The sequence below is a fragment of the Tachypleus tridentatus genome, chromosome 11, assembly GCF_004210375.1.
Source record: "Tachypleus tridentatus isolate NWPU-2018 chromosome 11, ASM421037v1, whole genome shotgun sequence".
NCBI lineage: Eukaryota > Metazoa > Arthropoda > Merostomata > Xiphosura > Limulidae > Tachypleus > Tachypleus tridentatus.
Window position 1 is genome coordinate 22893748 of NC_134835.1, and position 23753 is coordinate 22917500.

At 37.0% G+C, this 23753-nt stretch overlaps 1 protein-coding gene across 2 annotated transcripts in view; it reads right to left on the reverse strand.

Moving 5' to 3' along the window:
* Positions 1–10755: 10755 nt before the first annotated feature.
* The window catches only part of LOC143231448 (short neuropeptide F-like), a 29640-nt gene continuing 16642 nt past the window's right edge, over positions 10756–23753 (reverse strand). Inside the window, exon 2 of one of the 2 annotated variants that reach the window (XM_076465986.1) lies at positions 10756–11365. In XM_076465986.1, the coding sequence (XP_076322101.1) occupies positions 11175–11365 (191 nt within the window). In that variant the 3' untranslated portion in view covers positions 10756–11174. Of the gene's footprint in view, positions 11384–23753 lie in introns of both variants that reach the window. The other variant, XM_076465985.1, reaches the window with a different exon arrangement.

Sequence of the window (23753 nt, forward strand, 5' to 3'; positions counted from 1 at the left end):
CTGTCCTCTGCTTACCACTGTTTCAAAGCACAAAGTTACATAACGAGTTATCTGTCCTCTGCTTACCACTGTTTCAAAGCACAAAGTTACATAACGAGGTTATCTGTCCTCTGCTTACCACTGTTTCAAAGCACAAAGTTACATAACGAGTTATCTGTCCTCTGCTTACCACTGTTTCAAAGCACAAAGTTACATAACGAGTTATCTGTCCTCTGCTTACCACTGTTTCAAAGCACAAAGTTACATAACGAGTTATCTGTCCTCTGCTTACCACTGTTTCAAAGCACAAAGTTACATAACGAGTTATCTGTCCTCTGCTTACCACTGTTTCAAAGCACAAAGTTACATAACAGGTTATCTGTCCTCTGCTTACCACTGTTTCAAAGCACAAAGTTACATAACGAGGTTATCTGTCCTCTGCTTACCACTGTTTCAAAGCACAAAGTTACATAACGAGTTATCTGTCCTCTGCTTACCACTGTTTCAAAGCACAAAGTTACATAACGAGTTATCTGTCCTCTGCTTACCACTGTTTCAAAGCACAAAGTTACATAACAGGTTATCTGTCCTCTGCTTACCACTGTTTCAAAGCACAAAGTTACATAACAGGTTATCTGTCCTCTGCTTACCACTGTTTCAAAGCACAAAGTTACATAACGAGTTATCTGTCCTCTGCTTACCACTGTTTCAAAGCACAAAGTTACATAACGAGTTATCTGTCCTCTGCTTACCACTGTTTCAAAGCACAAAGTTACATAACAGGTTATCTGTCCTCTGCTTACCACTGTTTCAAAGCACAAAGTTACATAACGAGTTATCTGTCCTCTGCTTACCACTGTTTCAAAGCACAAAGTTACATAACGAGTTATCTGTCCTCTGCTTACCACTGTTTCAAAGCACAAAGTTACATAACGAGGTTATCTGTCCTCTGCTTACCACTGTTTCAAAGCACAAAGTTACATAACGAGTTATCTGTCCTCTGCTTACCACTGTTTCAAAGCACAAAGTTACATAACGAGTTATCTGTCCTCTGCTTACCACTGTTTCAAAGCACAAAGTTACAAGGTTATCTGTCCTCTGCTTACCACTGTTTCAAAGCACAAAGTTACATAACGAGTTATCTGTCCTCTGCTTACCACTGTTTCAAAGCACAAAGTTACATAACAGGTTATCTGTTTCTTACCACTGTTTCAGCACAAAGTTACATAACGAGTTATCTGTCCTCTGCTTACCACTGTTTCAAAGCACAAAGTTACATAACGAGGTTATCTGTCCTGCTTACCACTGTTTCAAAGCACAAAGTTACATAACAGGTTATCTGTCCTCTGCTTACCACTGTTTCAAAGCACAAAGTTACATAACGAGGTTATCTGTCCTCTGCTTACCACTGTTTCAAAGCACAAAGTTACATAACAGGTTATCTGTCCTCTGCTTACCACTGTTTCAAAGCACAAAGTTACATAACGAGTTATCTGTCCTCTGCTTACCACTGTTTCAAAGCACAAAGTTACATAACGAGTTATCTGTCCTCTGCTTACCACTGTTTCAAAGCACAAAGTTACATAACGAGTTATCTGTCCTCTGCTTACCACTGTTTCAAAGCACAAAGTTACATAACGAGTTATCTGTCCTCTGCTTACCACTGTTTCAAAGCACAAAGTTACATAACGAGTTATCTGTCCTCTGCTTACCACTGTTTCAAAGCACAAAGTTACATAACAGGTTATCTGTCCTCTGCTTACCACTGTTTCAAAGCACAAAGTTACATAACGAGTTATCTGTCCTCTGCTTACCACTGTTTCAAAGCACAAAGTTACATAACGAGTTATCTGTCCTCTGCTTACCACTGTTTCAAAGCACAAAGTTACATAACGAGTTATCTGTCCTCTGCTTACCACTGTTTCAAAGCACAAAGTTACATAACAGGTTATCTGTCCTCTGCTTACCACTGTTTCAAAGCACAAAGTTACATAACGAGTTATCTGTCCTCTGCTTACCACTGTTTCAAAGCACAAAGTTACATAACGAGTTATCTGTCCTCTGCTTACCACTGTTTCAAAGCACAAAGTTACATAACGAGTTATCTGTCCTCTGCTTACCACTGTTTCAAAGCACAAAGTTACATAACGAGTTATCTGTCCTCTGCTTACCACTGTTTCAAAGCACAAAGTTACATAACGGGTTATCTGTCCTCTGCTTACCACTGTTTCAAAGCACAAAGTTACATAACGAGTTATCTGTCCTCTGCTTACCACTGTTTCAAAGCAAAGTTACATAACGAGGTTATCTGTCCTCTGCTTACCACTGTTTCAAAGCACAAAGTTACATAACGAGGTTATCTGTCCTCTGCTTACCACTGTTTCAAAGCACAAAGTTACATAACGAGGTTATCTGTCCTCTGCCTACCACTGTTTCAAAGCACAAAGTTACATAACAGGTTATCTGTCCTTGCACCACTGTTTCAAAGCACAAAGTTACATAACAGGTTATCTGTCCTCTGCTTACCACTGTTTCAAAGCACAAAGTTACATAACGAGTTATCTGTCCTCTGCTTACCACTGTTTCAAAGCACAAAGTTACATAACGAGTTATCTGTCCTCTGCTTACCACTGTTTCAAAGCACAAAGTTACATAACGAGGTTATCTGTCCTCTGCTTACCACTGTTTCAAAGCACAAAGTTACATAACGAGTTATCTGTCCTCTGCTTACCACTGTTTCAAAGCACAAAGTTACATAACGAGTTATCTGTCCTCTGCTTACCACTGTTTCAAAGCACAAAGTTACATAACGAGTTATCTGTCCTCTGCTTACCACTGTTTCAAAGCACAAAGTTACATAACGAGTTATCTGTCCTCTGCTTACCACTGTTTCAAAGCACAAAGTTACATAACGAGTTATCTGTCCTCTGCTTACCACTGTTTCAAAGCACAAAGTTACATAACGAGTTATCTGTCCTCTGCTTACCACTGTTTCAAAGCACAAAGTTACATAACGAGGTTATCTGTCCTCTGCTTACCACTGTTTCAAAGCACAAAGTTACATAACGAGTTATCTGTCCTCTGCTTACCACTGTTTCAAAGCACAAAGTTACATAACGAGGTTATCTGTCCTCTGCTTACCACTGTTTCAAAGCACAAAGTTACATAACGAGGTTATCTGTCCTCTGCTTACCACTGTTTCAAAGCACAAAGTTACATAACGAGGTTATCTGTCCTCTGCTTACCACTGTTTCAAAGCACAAAGTTACATAACGAGTTATCTGTCCTCTGCTTACCACTGTTTCAAAGCACAAAGTTACATAACGGTTATCTGTCCTCTGCTTACCACTGTTTCAAAGCACAAAGTTACATAACGAGGTTATCTGTCCTCTGCTTACCACTGTTTCAAAGCACAAAGTTACATAACGAGGTTATCTGTCCTCTGCTTACCACTGTTTCAAAGCACAAAGTTACATAACGAGTTATCTGTCCTCTGCTTACCACTGTTTCAAAGCACAAAGTTACATAACGAGTTATCTGTCCTCTGCTTACCACTGTTTCAAAGCACAAAGTTACATAACGAGTTATCTGTCCTCTGCTTACCACTGTTTCAAAGCACAAAGTTACATAACGAGTTATCTGTCCTCTGCTTACCACTGTTTCAAAGCACAAAGTTACATAACGAGTTATCTGTCCTCTGCTTACCACTGTTTCAAAGCACAAAGTTACATAACGAGTTATCTGTCCTCTGCTTACCACTGTTTCAAAGCACAAAGTTACATAACGAGTTATCTGTCCTCTGCTTACCACTGTTTCAAAGCACAAAGTTACATAACGAGTTATCTGTCCTCTGCTTACCACTGTTTCAAAGCACAAAGTTACATAACGGTTATCTGTCCTCTGCTTACCACTGTTTCAAAGCACAAAGTTACATAACGAGGTTATCTGTCCTCTGCTTACCACTGTTTCAAAGCACAAAGTTACATAACGAGTTATCTGTCCTCTGCTTACCACTGTTTCAAAGCACAAAGTTACATAACGAGTTATCTGTCCTCTGCTTACCACTGTTTCAAAGCACAAAGTTACATAACGGTTATCTGTCCTCTGCTTACCACTGTTTCAAAGCACAAAGTTACATAACGAGTTATCTGTCCTCTGCTTACCACTGTTTCAAAGCACAAAGTTACATAACAGGTTATCTGTCCTCTGCTTACCACTGTTTCAAAGCACAAAGTTACATAACGAGTTATCTGTCCTCTGCTTACCACTGTTTCAAAGCACAAAGTTACATAACGAGTTATCTGTCCTCTGCTTACCACTGTTTCAAAGCACAAAGTTACATAACGAGTTATCTGTCCTCTGCTTACCACTGTTTCAAAGCACAAAGTTACATAACGAGTTATCTGTCCTCTGCTTACCACTGTTTCAAAGCACAAAGTTACATAACGAGTTATCTGTCCTCTGCTTACCACTGTTTCAAAGCACAAAGTTACATAACAGGTTATCTGTCCTCTGCTTACCACTGTTTCAAAGCACAAAGTTACATAACAGGTTATCTGTCCTCTGCTTACCACTGTTTCAAAGCACAAAGTTACATAACGAGTTATCTGTCCTCTGCTTACCACTGTTTCAAAGCACAAAGTTACATAACGAGTTATCTGTCCTCTGCTTACCACTGTTTCAAAGCACAAAGTTACATAACGAGTTATCTGTCCTCTGCTTACCACTGTTTCAAAGCACAAAGTTACATAACGAGGTTATCTGTCCTCTGCTTACCACTGTTTCAAAGCACAAAGTTACATAACGAGGTTATCTGTCCTCTGCTTACCACTGTTTCAAAGCACAAAGTTACATAACGAGTTATCTGTCCTCTGCTTACCACTGTTTCAAAGCACAAAGTTACATAACGAGTTATCTGTCCTCTGCTTACCACTGTTTCAAAGCACAAAGTTACATAACGAGTTATCTGTCCTCTGCTTACCACTGTTTCAAAGCACAAAGTTACATAACGATAACGAGGTTATCTGTCCTCTGCTTACCACTGTTTCAAAGCACAAAGTTACATAACGAGTTATCTGTCCTCTGCTTACCACTGTTTCAAAGCACAAAGTTACATAACGAGTTATCTGTCCTTGGCTTACCACTGTTTCAAAGCACAAAGTTACATAACGAGTTATCTGTCCTCTGCTTACCACTGTTTCAAAGCACAAAGTTACATAACGAGTTATCTGTCCTCTGGCTTACCACTGTTTCAAAGCACAAAGTTACATAACGAGTTATCTGTCCTCTGCTTACCACTGTTTCAAAGCACAAAGTTACATAACGAGGTTATCTGTTCTCTGCTTACCACTGTTTCAAAGCACAAAGTTACATAACGAGTTATCTGTCCTCTGCTTACCACTGTTTCAAAGCACAAAGTTACATAACGAGGTTATCTGTCCTCTGCTTACCACTGTTTCAAAGCACAAAGTTACATAACGAGTTATCTGTCCTCTGCTTACCACTGTTTCAAAGCACAAAGTTACATAACGAGTTATCTGTCCTCTGCTTACCACTGTTTCAAAGCACAAAGTTACATAACGAGTTATCTGTCCTCTGCTTACCACTGTTTCAAAGCACAAAGTTACATAACGAGTTATCTGTCCTCTGCTTACCACTGTTTCAAAGCACAAAGTTACATAACGAGTTATCTGTCCTTGGCTTACCACTGTTTCAAAGCACAAAGTTACATAACGGGTTATCTGTCCTCTGCTTACCACTGTTTCAAAGCACAAAGTTACATAACGAGTTATCTGTCCTCTGCTTACCACTGTTTCAAAGCACAAAGTTACATAACGAGTTATCTGTCCTTGCTTACCACTGTTTCAAAGCACAAAGTTAAATAACGAGTTATCTGTCCTCTGCTTACCACTGTTTCAAAGCACAAAGTTACATAACGAGTTATCTGTCCTCTGCTTACCACTGTTTCAAAGCACAAAGTTACATAACGAGGTTATCTGTCCTCTGCTTACCACTGTTTCAAAGCACAAAGTTACATAACAGGTTATCTGTCCTCTGCTCACCACTGTTTCAAAGCACAAAGTTACATAACGAGTTATCTGTCCTCTGCTTACCACTGTTTCAAAGCACAAAGTTACATAACGAGTTATCTGTCCTCTGCTTACCACTGTTTCAAAGCACAAAGTTACATAACGAGTTATCTGTCCTCTGCTTACCACTGTTTCAAAGCACAAAGTTACATAACAGGTTATCTGTCCTCTGCTTACCACTGTTTCAAAGCACAAAGTTACATAACGAGGTTATCTGTCCTCTGCTTACCACTGTTTCAAAGCACAAAGTTACATAACGAGTTATCTGTCCTTGGCTTACCACTGTTTCAAAGCACAAAGTTACATAACGAGTTATCTGTCCTCTGCTTACCACTGTTTCAAAGCACAAAGTTACATAACGAGTTATCTGTCCTTGGCTTACCACTGTTTCAAAGCACAAAGTTACATAACGAGTTATCTGTCCTCTGCTTACCACTGTTTCAAAGCACAAAGTTACATAACGAGTTATCTGTCCTCTGCTTACCACTGTTTCAAAGCACAAAGTTACATAACGAGTTATCTGTCCTCTGCTTACCACTGTTTCAAAGCACAAAGTTACATAACGAGTTATCTGTCCTTGGCTTACCACTGTTTCAAAGCACAAAGTTACATAACGAGTTATCTGTCCTCTGCTTACCACTGTTTCAAAGCACAAAGTTACATAACGAGTTATCTGTCCTCTGCTCACCACGGGTATTGAGACGAAAATTTTAGAATTATAAGCCGCCAAGAGAAAAAAATATGCAGCGTATAAGATGTGTTTCTGTTTTGATTAACGGAGAATGTGCATTTTTCTGTGTATCAAATCCACATCGAACCCTCTGATTTCAACGTTGTAAATCCGTAGATGCAACGCAATCTCACAGGAGTACTCGAATTAACTGAGACAAATAACACGTGTTCGCGTGCTTTTTTTAAATTAATATTTTAAACAATAAATAATTATACGTTTAGCTGCTTACAGAAAATTCTCAATAACACACGGAGTCCATAATTCATTAATCATTTTTAAAATTGACACTGACGACAAAACTATAGTGTATCTGTTCATTGAAAGATCTAATAAGAAGGATACCCTAAAATTCACGTTGTTTGTTTGTTTTTGAATTTCGCGCAAAGCTACACGAGGGATATCTGCGCTAGTCGTCCCTAATTTAGCAGTGTAAGACTAGAGGGAAGACAGCTAATCATCACCTCCCACGGTCAACTCTTGGGCTACTCTTTTACCAACGAATAGTGAGATTGACCGTCACATTATAACCACCCCACGGGTGAAAGGGCGAGCATATTTGGTGTGACGGGAATTCGAACCCGCAACCCTCAGATCACGAGTCGAGTGCCTTAACCACCTGGCCATGAACTCACGTTGTATTAAATTAACATTCTGTAACTTGTCTTGAAGGGGAAATGTATTTACTTATTTCTTTTTATATGTATCTGTTTAAATGCTTGATGAAGACCCATACGTAAAGTATGAATACATGGTTTTCAACACACCTAAATAATTCTTTAATAGGTAATCAGAACATATCACTGACTTATTATTTTTTGGTTGCTCAACATTGTAACATCACTCTCTTATTATATAGTGACTTCCCTAGTCAAGTTAGACTTTAATATGTATATTGACGTCCTTCAAGTGATTTCGATAAACCACATTTTCAAACTAGAGCAGCTGCACCTAGGTTACTGCGTTGAGTAAGGTTAGTTCACGTTGTTCTGTCAAAGTCTGAAAGCGATGATTTCTGAATACGTTCAGGAGAAATGGTTCATATAAAGACAGACTTCTTCTTGTAATCCGAAAATAGTGGTAGTGTGGGATGAGGAATTTTACTGGTAGGTTAGATGAAGCTATTTCTCCAATAACTCAGCAACAACCTTTTATGTGACGTTTTATAAGCAATGAACATTGGTTTTTAATGTACGATAACAGATTGGCTGTATGGTACTTGGAAAACAGAAATTTCTTTCAACCAAGAAATAATTATAAAGTACAGGGTGCTCGGAAAGTCACTGTGCACTTATATATTTATTAACAGACAAAACTGCACAGCGACTTTCAGAACACCCTGTAGAATCATTGATCGTTTTGGTAGTTTCGGAACATTAATTTTGGCAGTTTAGAAGAAGTATCGATCGACCAGAGTTCATTGGTTAGTACGTCTGACTTTGGATCCGAATTTATATGGTTTGTGCCCCGTTACTCCGCCCCCACAAACAACAACAACAAATAATAACGTTTCGCATTTTGTGGCTAAGGATTCGTTATAAGAGTTACATTCAAATCCATCTGTACATTTCGAGTGACCTGCGAGTTAAAGAACTAATATATAATCACAACGACAACAAATTTCTCATTAGGATAAAGTTTTTCTTTTCTGTTAATCTAAAAGCAGGGAGTTCTTCAGTAGATTACGACCATTAAGTTTTCCTGTAGTTTTAGAAAAATCATTTTCCTTGCTCAGGAACAGTTCATGCTCTTCCAATTAACAAATGGAACTTCAATTAGAAATTCGATCTTTGATGAAGATGAATAATTCTAGTTTTATTTTGTACGAATTCTGAGGCTCAAGAATACCAAAACATAACAACGAAGAATATTAAAATATTCTAATTTTTGGGAAGAGAATGTGAAGTGTAAAGAGAAGCCTAATGTTTGTTTGTTTGTTTTGAATTTCGCGCAAAGCTACACGAGGGCTATCTGCGCTAACCCTCCATAATTTAGCAGTGTAAAACTAGAGGGAAGACAGGTAGTCATCACCACCCACCGCCAACTCTTGGGCTACTCTTTTACCAACGAATAGTGGGATTGACGGTAACATTATAACACCCTCACACTTGAAAGGGCGAGCATGTTTGGTGTGACGGGAATTCGAACCCGCAACCATCGGATTACGAGTCAAGTGTCTTAACCCCCTGTCCATTCCGTACCACGTAAGACCTATCCTAGAAATATGGTTGTTATTATTGGTCTCAAACTAATATAGTTTTGTATGTTTGTTTGAATATTGACACAAATGTACACGATTGTCCACCGTGGGTATCGAACTCCGATTTTTAACGTTGTAAACCTGCAGACATACCTTATAATTTCTTTCATTAAATTGATAACAGAAAAGTAAATTTTGTTTAGTTTCTTAAAACATATTTAGGTTAAATAAGCGAAATAATACACTTTAAATTATATTATGTACTTATATACTTTCGTTTGCAACTCATTTATTAAAAGGTTTTCTTGAACACGCTTAAGAAAATCAAGAAGATATTACTATAATTTTCAACAGAGGGCATTAACAGTGACTTAAAGGTGTGTTTGAGTCATATATAAAAATGTACGAGAAGAGTTACGTTTCAAAATCAAAATTCGAACTAAAGATTCAGCAGGTATAAGTGAAATATGTTCATCACTGAATGGAAGTTATAAGATAAATTACTAGCAATACCTATTAATGAGATGGCCAATACGTTATGCATAAGTAACGCAATACGTGCAATGTATCTTTGCCCTGACAGACTTTTGTTTACTATCGACCCGAGTATTCATTATTACACAGTACCCATAATGGGAATTTAAACTACAAGCTATAGAAGTTACTTATTCCTCAGATGATAAGAGCGTGGAATACATTCTCGACTAAAGTAAAATGTTGACGGAGAGTCGTGTAAAGTGTGTCGCAGTGTGGACAATTGACGACATCGTGTTATATGACACTGTATATAAAAACGTCTATAAAATATGTTACTCACATAACACGCCTGGTCACGTAGGCCCGGCATGGCCAGGTGTTTAAGACACTCGACTCCTAATCTGAGGGTCGCGAGTTCGAATCCCGTCACAATAAACATCCTCGCCCTTTCAGCCGTGGAGGTGTTATAATGTGACTGTTAATCCCACTATTCGTTGGTAAAGGAGTAGCTCAAGAGTTGGCGGTGGATGGTGATGACTAGCTGCCTTCCCTCTAGTGTTACACTGCTAAATTAGAGACGGCTAGCGCAGATAGCCCTCGAGTAGGTTTGCGCGAAATTCAAAATAAACGAAACCAAACCTGCTCACGTAACCAACTGTTAACAATTTTAAAAGGACGTTAAAACATCTGTTAATACTATTAATAGTAGTTAGCCCCGGTGACGGAGCGAAACTCTGAGGACATGACACTAAAATAGAGTTTAGATACCTACAGTTGGCAAAGCACACATATCCTATTTTGTAATTTTGCGCTTAACAACAAACGCATAAAACCTATTATAATTTTTGCGACTCGGTAAAATACGTAACACCAAAAAAATGCTCGCTGTACGGGAGACAGAAAAATGCTTGTTTGGAACACAATGATGAACCTGTTCATTACTAATTTGCATATAATGCCGAAGCCTATTGGTATTGTAAAAGTTTGTTTTGTTTTTAATTTCGCGCAACGTTACTCGAGGGTTATCTCCGCTAGCCGTCCCTAATTTAACCGTGTAAGACTAGAGGGAATGCAGTTAGTCTTGGGCTACTCTTTTACCAACGTCACGTTATAACACCCCAAAGACTGAAAGGGCGAGCATGTATGGTGTGACGGGGATTCGAACCCGCGACCTCTCGGATTACAAGGGAGTATGCCTTTAGCGGTGTGAGTCTGCTGACATACCGCTATGCCACTGAGGAGCTGTTAATGAAAGTTTAAACAGAAAGTTCTCGATGGACATAAATTGATAATTTTCATAGATTTATTTAGAACTTGACATCCAGACGTATTCTAGACGTTACCGTTTAGAACACATGACTGGTTACATGGGTTTCAGGTTTAAGGAACGACAGTTACCTTCTTTTTTGCTACAACACGTATTGAGAAAACGAACAACACATTAATATAATAAGCTTGTAGATAATATACCAGTTTGTTAAACAAGCGAACTTAATTTAGTGATTAAGACATATCAAGGTTTCAAACGTTCTATTTCGAACGACTGCCATGAATTGAACGAGAGAGAAAAAAAGTGAATGTAAGTAAGTTATTTTTTTTAGTTAATAGTAATTTTTATAACAAAAAAAAAGTTATTTATTTTATAAAAGAAAATTCTAAGAGTTACGTAAATTATTCAGCTCTCATCGGATCAAGAATTTTAATTTTCTGGTTCGTCGATTGCACGTGCTTCAGCAGAAGACAAATGAGCCCAGAGCGGATCTGCACGTCTTCCGAAACGAAGTCGGAGAGAAGGCGATCGGCCACCTTTACGTTCCATCTGGTGGGCAAATCTGGCAACTGGTGGTAGAGCCTCGTTTCTCAGAAGAAGCTCGTAGAGATCTCTCAAGTCTGCAAGAAACTGAGATCCTGTAGGGTGACGTTTCATTAATAATTCTTCCATGGTAAATGACAAAAGTTTAAAAAAAAAAGACATATATTAAACAGGTGATCATGATGTAGTAACGTAGAAACATTCTTTTGATTAGATATTTAAGCATAAATTATTTTGGAAATGAGAAACTTCGTACAGACATTTTAAAAGAGTTCCTTTAACTAAGAACAGCTAGAAACTCTTAAAAATTTATCAAGTGAAAGAATTTCAAACAATAAAAAAAATGTTTACACATAACACTATTTTCCAAGTTTTTTCAAACAAAATTATTTGTAGATACATTTAAATTAAAGAAAAAAACGAGTTGTTTTTTAACACAATTAGAAGTAAGTAAGTGTAGGTTGATGTTAGGACCTGAGATATAAATGTGTTAACACTAATTTTTTTAAAAATAAGGATGGTTAATATTAGTTACTTTACAGTAAGTTTCTTCTTAAATGACCGAGAATTTAGATCAGTAGAACGTCTGGCTAGATAATATTTAGGCCCGGCATGGCCAGGTGGGTAAAGGCGCTCGACTCGTAATCCGAGGGTCGCGGTTTCGAAACCATGTCGCACCAAACATGCTCGCCCGTTCAACCGTGGGGGCGTTATAATGTGACGGTCAATCCCACTATTTGTTAGTAAAAGAGTAGCTCAAGAGTTGGCGGTGGGTGGTGATAACTAGCTGCCTTCTCTCTAGTCTTACATTGCTAAATTGGGGACGACTAGCGCAGATAGACCTTGAGTAGCTTTGCGCGAAATTAAAAAAAAAAAACAACTAGATATTTTTAACCAATTTGTGAATAGCAAATCATGTTGATTACATTATTCTTGTCAGTTTCTTTTGACATGTAAAATGTCGTACATGCTTGTTTGGAGTTTCTCCAAGAATTAGTTATTCATATCATAAGTATTACTGTTATAAACGACAACAAAAAACGTTGTACTTTTTGTTATGAAACGTGGAGAACCACTCAGATCACTTTCATCGGGGGAGGGGGGTAAATATACTCAACTATTCTTAGTTTCAATTTACTTTCTTTCCGCCTGATGACTTAAGAAAACCCGGAAACGTAAACATAGTGAGTTATCCATACTTAGATTTTGTTTCAGTTCTGTAGAAATACTTGAAGTAAGGAACTAGTTAATTTGCTTATGATAAATGTTTAAAGTTTCTTAAAAATGCTTTTTTTTTAAAATAAAACTCCCATCCTGTTTTTATAATTTTCTATTTACACTCAGAACGCATCACCAGCTTTGTTTATGAACATAAAGTTTGAAGGACAAAAAACCGTGTGAGAGTTATCGATCAAGGATGGTTGTCCCTTTCAGTTATTGAATACAGATCTAAATAGTGTATCGTGTTATTGAGTGATCAAAACTACACACAAACGAATGAAATCACCGATAAGAAATTTCTAATGAAGGGTGAAATTATTTTATACAATTATTTTTACAGGACTTAAACTACTTTTATGGTCTAAAGAAACCAATGTCCTCTTTGTATTTCGAGATGTGCGAGTTCCCTTAAAGAAATTCATTTGGCGAGGGAACAATGACAGGAAATACAATTTACAGAGTATAGCGTGATTTTTCAATTTTACTCTATTTTAAAATAAATTGGAAACGTGAGTAATATAAAAGTAACCGTGTGCAAGGCTTCAAGGAAGTAGGACTTTGTAAAACTGGATGTGATACAGTAGGGCTTCTTGGAAACAGGGTTTGAAGTCCAAATTTTATTGACGACACGAATTGGACTTTTAATAACAAAGGCCATTCTATTGGTTTTCACCATCTTGTACAACACATTTATAAGTTCACCAAACAATTTATTACAAAGAGAGAAATTTGACTAGAATAAGTTATATTATAAACTTTAGCTGGAACCGATTCTCAGTGTAAGATATACTTCTGAAGACAATTAACCTTCGTGAATCAATAAATGAAAAAAATTACATTAATTATTTAACCCATTTATAAGACGTTCCTAGTGAGAACTGGAAGAAATTCTAAGTAGTGAATAGCAAAAAAGTAATGAAAAAATATATGTATGAAAAACTAAACCTTATAATGAAAACACGTGTCACGGTCTTATACCTGGGCTGTGTTTCCACTAATAATTATGTTTAACAGTGTTATTGTAACCCGTTGTTAATACGTAGAACTATTAATACTTGTGTGAATATTGCCCCCTCCCTTTTTTGATGGTATTATATACAACTGTTAAGATATTTAGATAGTGTGAAAATATTAATATATATTTGAACTGGTAATAAGTAGAACTATTAATACTTGTGTGAATATTGTTTGCCACTTTTTTACTGATAGTGTATAAAACTATTAGGATTTTGTAAGTGCATTCAAGTAAACTTTTAATTACTCAACGAGAATCATTATATTTTAATAAATACGTAAGAAGTGGCAAAGGTATGAGACGGTTAAATGAGGACAGTTGGCAATGCTTGTTTGTTTGTTTTTCTTTTGTTTTTTTGAATTTCGCACAAAGCTACTCGAGGGCTATCTGCGCTAGCCGTCCCTAATTTAGTAGTGTAAGACTATAAGGAGGGCAGCTAGTATCACCACCCATCGCTTTGCCAACGAATAGTAGGATGGACCGTCACATTATAACGCCCCCACGGCGTTATAAAGTTATAAAGGGCGAGCATGTTTGGCGCGACGGGGATGCGAACCCGCGCCCCTCAGATTACGAGTCGCACGCCTTAACCCACCTGGCCATGCTGGACAACATATTTGGAAGATAATTTTGTTCAATAATGAGATGATGGTTAGGATGTAACCAGATTTATTTAAAGTCATGTTGACGTCACCACCTGATTGTAACTAATGGTGATGTAGACTGCTGCCGAAACATGTAGAGTTTAGGTTTATTTTATGTCATGTTGTCGTTATTGTCTGATTATAACTGATGCTGTCAAAACATGAAGAGATTGTTTCCTGTCCTGTTTTAAAAAAAGCCATTTTTTGTGTGCAATAATTCAAACTAACATGTTCATTTTAAGTAATTTGTGGGTCTTGCGCTCCCTTTGAGAGTACATAAGAACTCACTGAAAGTGAAAGTTTCATGGTAATCGAAGTTGCAGAGGTTCCTCACGGGCGAACAAACAGACGCACACCAATACATATGACAGGTTATCTAATGCACTACACTACTTTTACATTTCTTCAAACAACAACTTGTATTTTCAGTTTGATATGAAGTAAGAGGAGAGACGTTCCACAGGGAATTTCCTTCTCGACTGACTTCACTTCCTGTTCGGTAATGAGGTAGCATGTTTTTCAGTATATGGCACGAAGCTCTTTTCTCTGAGAACTCAGAGACAGGAAATTATTCAGACTTGAACTGTTACTAGCATTAAGTCTTAGAATAGACGACCTTTGTTAATAACGATAACACCGTCTACTGTTAGGTATATTTTGGGGCAACTAAAATTAAAACAATGGAGTCCTGTCAAGTATATTTTAGTCTCTCTGACTTTGAGTTAGCAAATATAACTTCGAAGTCAAAGTCTTTCTTGGATATATTGTCAATCTATCCCTCGTAAAATCTTCCCCGCTGGTACAGCGGTAAGTCTACGAATTTACAATGCTAAAATCAAAGGTTCGATTCCCCTCGGTGGATTCAGCAGTGGATTTTACCATCGTAAAATATTTTATTTAGCATTCTAAAAACAATTCGTTTTAATTTCGTTTAGAAACGTGGGCTTTCATCCAACAATGGTTTTCACAGTAAATAGGTCCGGCATGGCCAGGTTGTTAAGGCGCTCGATTTGTAATCCGAGGATCGTAGGTTCGAATCCCTGTCACACCAAACATTCTTGCCCTTTCAGCCGTGGGGACGTTATAATGTGACGGTCAGTCCAGTTATTCGTTGGTAAAAGAGTAGCCCAAGAGTAGGCGGTGGGTGATGATGACTAGTTGCCTTCCCTCTAGTCTTACACTGCTAAAGTAGGGACGAATAGCGCAGATAGCCCTCAAGTAGCTTTGTGCAAAATTCGAAACAAACCAAACCACAGTAAATAATAATAATAAAACACCAGTTTTTATCGCTTTGATAACATACAGATATCTGTTGCAAAATATCTCGGTCTTGGACTTTATGGGGGTAGAATATGTTCATTTACAAAGGACTGTTAAGCCAATAAAGTTAAACAGCTAGTAGTTCGTTCTCAGATTTATTCATTTAACCATATTAAGTATAGCTTGGAATAGTTTTATCATATCAGCTTAATAATTCTTCTTTCTCTCCCATACATTTAATAATAAAAAATATTTTAGGCTTAACTTGTTTTAAATATAGTAATTTGTACAAAAAGAATTTTGACATTTCTGTTAGTTCGACTACGTTTTCTCACTTTACGTAACAAGATCAAACACAACAACAACAAAAAAAGTGATATATTTTAGAAGTTCGACATCACTACAACATTTACTGAGAAAATTAGCAAAAGCAAATTGGCGCTAATAAGCCATAACTTGAATTGACATAGTCGAATGGTGGGGAAGCCTAATTAAAATTCGCGAAGAAATTAATTAAATATTACCAAATTCAAAGAAAGCAATGTTCCTTTTAAATTATTCGCAATTTAGTCCTCAGCTGATAAACATTTTTACTATCAGAGTATAGAAATGTAAGCCTATTTTATGTTTTTCAGATCGTGACATTACGATGGGCGTGGCGTAGTGGTTACCTTGCTCGAACTTTGAATTCATGACGCAAAAAATGCGCTACGCATTTTGGGACCATGAGGTACGCTGTACGAGCGACCGAGTGCCACTGAAAAATAACCTGATACCTGGCAATGGGTATTGTTGATTTGACGCCTATCCTATGATTTATCAAAACAAACCTTTTACTGCTATGTGTAGATGTCCCTTCGTGGATGTCTGAGTACTTACAACGCTATAAACCGGGTTTCGATATCCATGACACCTTATTAACTTTCCAAGTATCTTTGTGCAAGAATTCTAAACATTTAAACAAACCTTAGTAAGTACTTTTAAATATTGTTTAATCAGACATAATGGTATCACACTTGATGTCATATTCTATGTTTTATTATGTCTATTTGAAATGGAAGAAAATTAGTTGTAATTTTCTGTTGTTTCTTAGCGCAAATAATGGGCTATTTTCTCACTATCTACTTACATACGGACTCACCATTAACCTATCGGAGAATATAACAGTTGTTACAAAATATAAATTATTAAGAAGTTTATTTCTGAATACTTATAGGCTAATTTTATCTTTTTTAAATAATGAAATTATAACTTATGAGTTTCTAAATATTAATTTTTATTAGATTTTATTGTTTTCGAATCATGTGGCAGAGAAAGGCTGCTAGACCATACGCGTTGCATTTTCCACGCACCTTACGTGTTTTTACAGTTAAGTAAAACATGTTTAATGAGGTATCTGTGTTCTGCCCCACAGAGGCATCGAAATCAGGTTTTTAGAGTTCCAAGTCAGTACATGTACCGCCTTAGCAATTATATATCTTAGAGTTTGTTTGTTTGTTTGTTTCGAATTTTGTGCAAAGCTACAGAAGAGCTATCTACAGAAGCCGCCCCTAATTTAGCAGGGAAGGCAGCTAGTCATCACCACCCACCGCCAACTCTCGGGCTACAATTTTATCAACGAATAGTGGAAGTGACCGTTACATTATAAGGCCTCCAGGCTAAAAAGGCAAGTTTGGTGTGACAGAAATTCAAACCTGTGACCCTCAAATTGCGAGACAAGCGCCTTAACCACCTGGCAATGTCGGTCCATATCTTAGAGAATTTTTGCTCTAATTCATAATTTGCGTAACAAATAATAACATGAGTACCTAATAACCACTAACAGCTTCCTGGTTTTACCTCAAATTACCAAAAATGTCAAGTTTTTTTAGCAGCGTTTTTCCTTGTTGGCGGTGGGTAGCGATGACTTGATTCCTTCCCTCTAGTCTTACACAGCGAAATTAGAGACGATTAGAGTAGATAGCCCTATAGTTACTTTGCGCGAAATTCAAAACAAACAAACAAACAAACATTCGATAAGAGAAATTCTCTGCTATTAGAAATAAAGCTAAACGTAATAAACACCCCGCTAGTACAGCGGTATGTCTCCGGATTTCCAACACTAAAATCAGGGATTCGATTCCCCTCGGTGGGCTCAGCAGATAGCTCGATGTGGCTTTTCTAAAAGAAAACACACATACTAAACGTAATAAATCAGTTATTTGAAATAGTTATAGGTGGACCTTTTGAAAGAGCTATAGGGTTATACAGTTTTTATCATTTTATATCAATACTGAATATTTGTAGTTACATTAGTATTAACACCTCAAGCATCGTAGTATTTTTTTTAGTAGTGACATCTGCCGTACACATTAAAAACAGTTTTATGTTTTACAGTCTTACGTCTAGATCAGTAAGTAAAAAAACAATATTAAACTTCCCTCCTTCTATAACTACTAAGAAATTCCTTGGTGGGCTACATTAAACTTTTATTGATCAAGATTACTGTTTGTTTGGCCAGAATGTTGACGGTTTCCAAGATATATGTCCAAGTAGCATAATATGTCTCGCTAATGTAAACAAGGCTGTTGTATAAAATTAAATCGCAAGGCCTAACACAAGGTTTTCTTCTTCATCAAGTCAAGATAAACATTAAACATAATTTCAACAACGTTCGTAGCTCAACAACATTATTGCAATACAAATTAGGTAAAATTACTTACGTTAACCCTGCGGCAGTTAGAGTCGTTAAATAGTTGGATATAACAAGATTTTTTTTTCCTTTTACATCTCTTCCAACTTCGAATTTAAAAAATTACCGAAATGTTGTTTGGAAACACGAGAAATCTATCGATCTATATGGAAATACTGGCTTCTTTCAAATAATTTAATTCTGGAACCAACAACGTTGTATTTTTTTAATGTTTTAATGCGTGTTCTTTGGGAGTTAGGCCCAGCATGGCCAGGTCGTTAAGGTGCTCGACTTGTAATCCCCGTCACACCAAACATGTTCGCCCTTTCAGCCGATTAATCCCACTATTTGTTGGTAAAAGAGTAGCCCAAGAGTTAGCGGTGGATTGTGATGACTAGCTGCCTTCCCTCTAGTCTTACACTGTTAAATTAGGGACGGCTAGTGCAGATAACCCTCGTGTAGTTTTACGCGAAATTCAAAAACAAACAAACAAACAAATCTCGTAAACGATTAATTTCTTTGGAATTTCACGCTAGGCTACACAATGGTTATTGGTGTTCCTAACGTTTTTTTTTGTTTGTGTTTTTGAATTTCGCACAAAGCTACTCGAGGGCTATCTGCGCTAGCCGTCCCTAATTTAACAGTGTAAGACTAGAGGGAAGGCAGCTAGTCATCACCGCCCACCGCCAACTCTTGGGCCACTCTCTTATCAACGAATAGGGGGATTGACCGTTACACTATAACGCCCCCACGGCTGAAAGGGCAAGCATGTTTGGTGCGACCGAGATTCGAATCCGCGACCCTCGGATTACGAGAAGAACGCCTTAACACCCTTCGCCATGCCGGGCCACTGTTCCTAACGTAATAGTGATAGATTGGAGGGAATGCAAATATTTGACCCCTAGCACCGACAACTCTTTCGTTGATGTTTTATCAAATTGCAACTTTATAATAGACTCACTGTGTGAGGGATAATCGGATACGATACCCACAGTTTGGAAGACAAGTGTTCTTACCACCAGACCATTCTGGGCCGCCTTATAAGCACTTAGCAATGTAAATATATAGAAATGAATAAATACTCTGCTGAGATGACATAATTTTTAATATATACATTTATTTAACACTTAAGCTTTACTAAAAATATTTAACAGCCAGTTTCTGTTAAAAATAAATTACTCAAGTGTGTATGTGTGTATACGACATCGATTGTTTGTTTGTTTTCGAATTTCGCACAAAGCTACTCGAGGGCTATCTGTGTTAGCCGTCCCTAATTTAGCAGTGTAAGACTAGAGGGAAGGCAGTTAGTCATCACCACCCACCGCCAACTCTTGGGCTACTATTTTACCAACGAATAGTGGGATTGACCGTCACATTATTACGCCCCCACGGCTGAAAGGGCGAGCATGTTTGGCGCGACGGGGATGCGAACCCTCGACCCTCGGATTACGAGTCGCACGCCTTAACCACCTGGCCATGCCGGGCCACAAGACATCGAATAAAAACTTTTTGCTGTATGTTTTATTTAGAAAAACTGTACAACTATGAATTTAAAACAACCGATGTTGTTTTTGTGAAACTTTATTGGTTTGAATTTCGCGCAAAGCAACTAAAGAGCTATCTGCGCTAGCCGTCCCTAATTTAGCAGTGTGAGACTAGAGGGAAGGCACCTAGTTATCACCACCCACTCTTGGGCTACTCTTTTCCATGTTTGTTGTGAAGGGGATTCGAAGCCGCGACCCTTAGATTGTGAGCCAAGTGCCTTAACCACCTGGCCATGCCGGGTCTGTCTTATGATTGTGGTTGAAAGTTTAAGTTTATTTGGCAAAGGGTGTATAGTTTGTAATCTTAGAATCTAGTGCATAAAACAGCATGCACTTATTTGTGAAAAGATCTGGTATATGTGATATTTATAGTGCTTTCTTAAACAGACACCTAGTGGCGCAGTTGTATATCTGCGGAATTATATCGCTAGAAACCAACTTGCGATAGCCCTTCGTGTAACTTTATGTTAACAACAAACAACGAAGTTTTATTGAATAACTTATTGATCTTAAAGAGTCGCCCTCTTGTGCAACAGGGGTATGTTTAGAACGTTAGAAAACGGGTTTCGATATCTGGGACAGGCAGAGCAGAGATGGCCCTTCGTGTAGCTTTGTGCTTAAATTGAAACAAACTGAAATATTCCAGCAACAATGAAACGTATGAATTGATGTTTGGTTCATTTTCTCACGAATAGTTATTTTCTAGCTCAGTGTTCCTGAACACGATAATTTCAAGGCTGTAGATATCAGCTTTGCATTTATAAAAATATTCAATATTAATAATGTTTAATATCCGTGACGACGAGAAACTTACTTGGAGAAATAATGTGTAGAAAAGACCGCTGGTACGGATATTAAAACTTTAATTAAAATAAAGTACAAAACAACGTTTCAACCGGTCGTCTTTGGTAACCTAAAGAAGACCTAAGAAGGTCGAAATGTTGTTCCGTACTTTATTTTAGTTGAGAATTTAATATTCATTCCAGCCGTCTTTAAAATAATATTGAATGTGCTGTAAACATATCATTTTAAAACATTTAGTTCGTTCAGAGAACACGTGTCTTCACCACCTTGCAATAGACTGTCCTATTGACCATATCTGTTTTCTGGTCAGCAGAGAAGTTAAGGAAAACACCACATAAGATAAGTTCTGAATACTCTCTGTTATCATCTCGAAACTGAAGGCTTATGAGACTGCAAGTGGATTTGACGATCATTCTGTTTACTACAGTTTTCGTTACCACAGAATTAACATTCACACTATTACGTAAATCTACACATTGCGTTACGACTTTAACGTTACGCATTTAGCATCGCGTCCTTTGCATACGTTACTGAATTTAACCCAAGAACCAAATCGAAGCTGTAAGTATGTGCAAACACACTTCCTTGATAAAGGCGCTACATTCGCATCCGCTAGGTCTAGAGTGTATAATTGTGTTTTCAAAGCATTCGGTATGTTAGACGAGAGTATATTTCCCGGTGCACTAGAACATGAATATGCTTTCTGTCGAGTGACGTAACTGAACATGGATGGATTTCTCCTTCCTGTAGTTTTGAGGAAACAGAGATTTAATCCTTATATGTGATGAGTTGTAACTGGGTTAAAACTCATGGGATTTACATATCATTTCGTCCAAAGCTCAGTCAGTCTGTCTTTTTACTTATTCGTGTCTATGGTGAGAAAGGTTAAATATTATATTTGGTGAAAAACCTGTATGGTTGAACGACATGTATTATCATAAACATATCTGTGGATAGACAAACATCTAAAGTATTTCGTAACATAAAAATTTGGTAACAAAATTCTAATTCATTTCTAATTTTCGTAAACTTAGTCCTATTATCACATTTTTTTAAAAATCAAAGAAATACATTTCTTAAGCATGTAAGGAATAGTCGAAATTACCAGAAAAGTAAGGGATAGTTACAATTCTTAGGGTCGGAATTCTTAAGAATGTAAGGAATAATAATAATTCTTAGAATATAATGAATGGTCACAATTCTTAGGATGGTAAAGAATAGTTACAAGTCTTAGGATGGCAGAGAATACTCGGAATATTTAGTTTAGAATGTAACGAATAGTCACAATTCTTAGGATGGTAAGGAATAGTCATATTTCTTAAGAATGTAAAGGATAATCACAATTTGTAAGAATATAGGGGACAGTCACAATTTGTAAGAATGTAAGGGATAGTCACAATTTGTAAGAATGTAGGGTACAGTCACAATTTGTAAGAATGTAAGGTACAGTCACAATTTGTAAGAATGTAAGGAATAGTCACAATTTGTAAGAATGTAAGGTACAGTCACAATTTGTAAGAATGTAAGGGATAGTCACAATTTGTAAGAATGTAGGGTACAGTCACAATTTGTAAGAATGTAAGGTACAATCACAATTTGTAAGAATGTAAGGAATAGTCACAATTTGTAAGAATGTAAGGGACAGTCACAATTTGTAAGAATGTAAGGTACAGTCACAATTTGTAAGAATGTAAGGGACAGTCACAATTTGTAAGAATGTAAGGTACAGTCACAATTTGTAAGAATGTAAGGAATAGTCACAATTTGTAAGATTGTAAGGGACAGTCACAATTTGTAAGAATGTAAGGTACAGTCACAATTTGTAAGAATGTAAGGTACAGTCACAATTTGTAAGAATGTAAGGAATAGTCACAATTTGTAAGAATGTAAGGGACAGTCACAATTTGTAAGAATGTAAGGTACAGTCACAATTTGTAAGAATGTAAGGGACAGTCACAATTTGTAAGAATGTAAGGTACAGTCACAATTTGTAAGAATGTAAGGAATAGTCACAATTTGTAAGAATGTAAGGTACAGTCACAATTTGTAAGAATGTAAGGGACAGTCACAATTTGTAAGAATGTAAGGAATAGTCACAATTTGTAAGAATGTAAGGGACAGTAACAATTTGTAAGAATGTAAGGGACAGTCACAATTTGTAAGAATGTAAGGTACAGTCACAATTTGTAAGAATGTAAAGGATAATCACAATTTGTAAGAATGTAAGGTACAGTCACAATTTGTAAGAATGTAAGGGACAGTCACAATTCTTAGGATGGTAAGGAATAGTCATATTTCTTAAGAATGTAAAGGAATAGTCACAATTTGTAAGAATGTAGGGCACAGTCACAATTTGTAAGAATGTAAATGATAGTCACAATTTGTAAGAATGTAAGGGATAGTCACAATTTGTAAGAATGTAAGGGATAGTCACAATTTGTAAGAATGTAGGGGACAGTCGCAATTTGTAAGAATATAAGGGATAGTCCCAATTTGTAAGAATGTAGGGTACAGTCACAATTGGTAAGAATGTAATTATAGTCACAATTTGTAAGAATGTAAAGGATAGTCACAATTTGTAAGAATGTAAGGTACAGTCACAATTTGTAAGAATGTAAGGAATAGTCACAATTTGTAAGAATGTAAGGGACAGTCACAATTTGTAAGAATGTAAATGATAGTCACAATTTGTAAGAATGTAAGGGATAGTCACAATTTGTAAGAATGTAAGGGATAGTCACAATTTGTAAGAATGTAAGGGACAGTCACAATTTGTAAGAACGTAAGGGATAGTCAGAATTTGTAAGAATATAGGGTACAGTCACAATTGGTAAGAACGTAAGGGATAGTCACAATTTGTAAGAATGTAAGGGACAGTCGCAATTTGTAAGAATATAAGGGATAGTCACAATTTGTAAGAATGTAGGGTACAGTCACAATTGGTAAGAACGTAAGGGATAGTCACAATTTGTAAGAATGTAAGGGACAGTCGCAATTTGTAAGAATATAAGGGATAGTCACAATTTGTAAGAATGTAAGGGACAGTCACAATGTGTAAGAATCGAAGGGACAGTCGCAATTCTTAGGATGGTAAGGAATAGTCATATTTCTTAAGAATGTAAAGGAATAGTCACAATTTGTAAGAATGTAGGGTACAGTCACAATTTGTAAGAATGTAAATGATAGTCACAATTTGTAAGAATGTAAGGGATAGTCACAATTTGTAAGAATGTAAGGGATAGTCACAATTTGTAAGAATGTAGGGGACAGTCGCAATTTGTAAGAATATAAGGGATAGTCCCAATT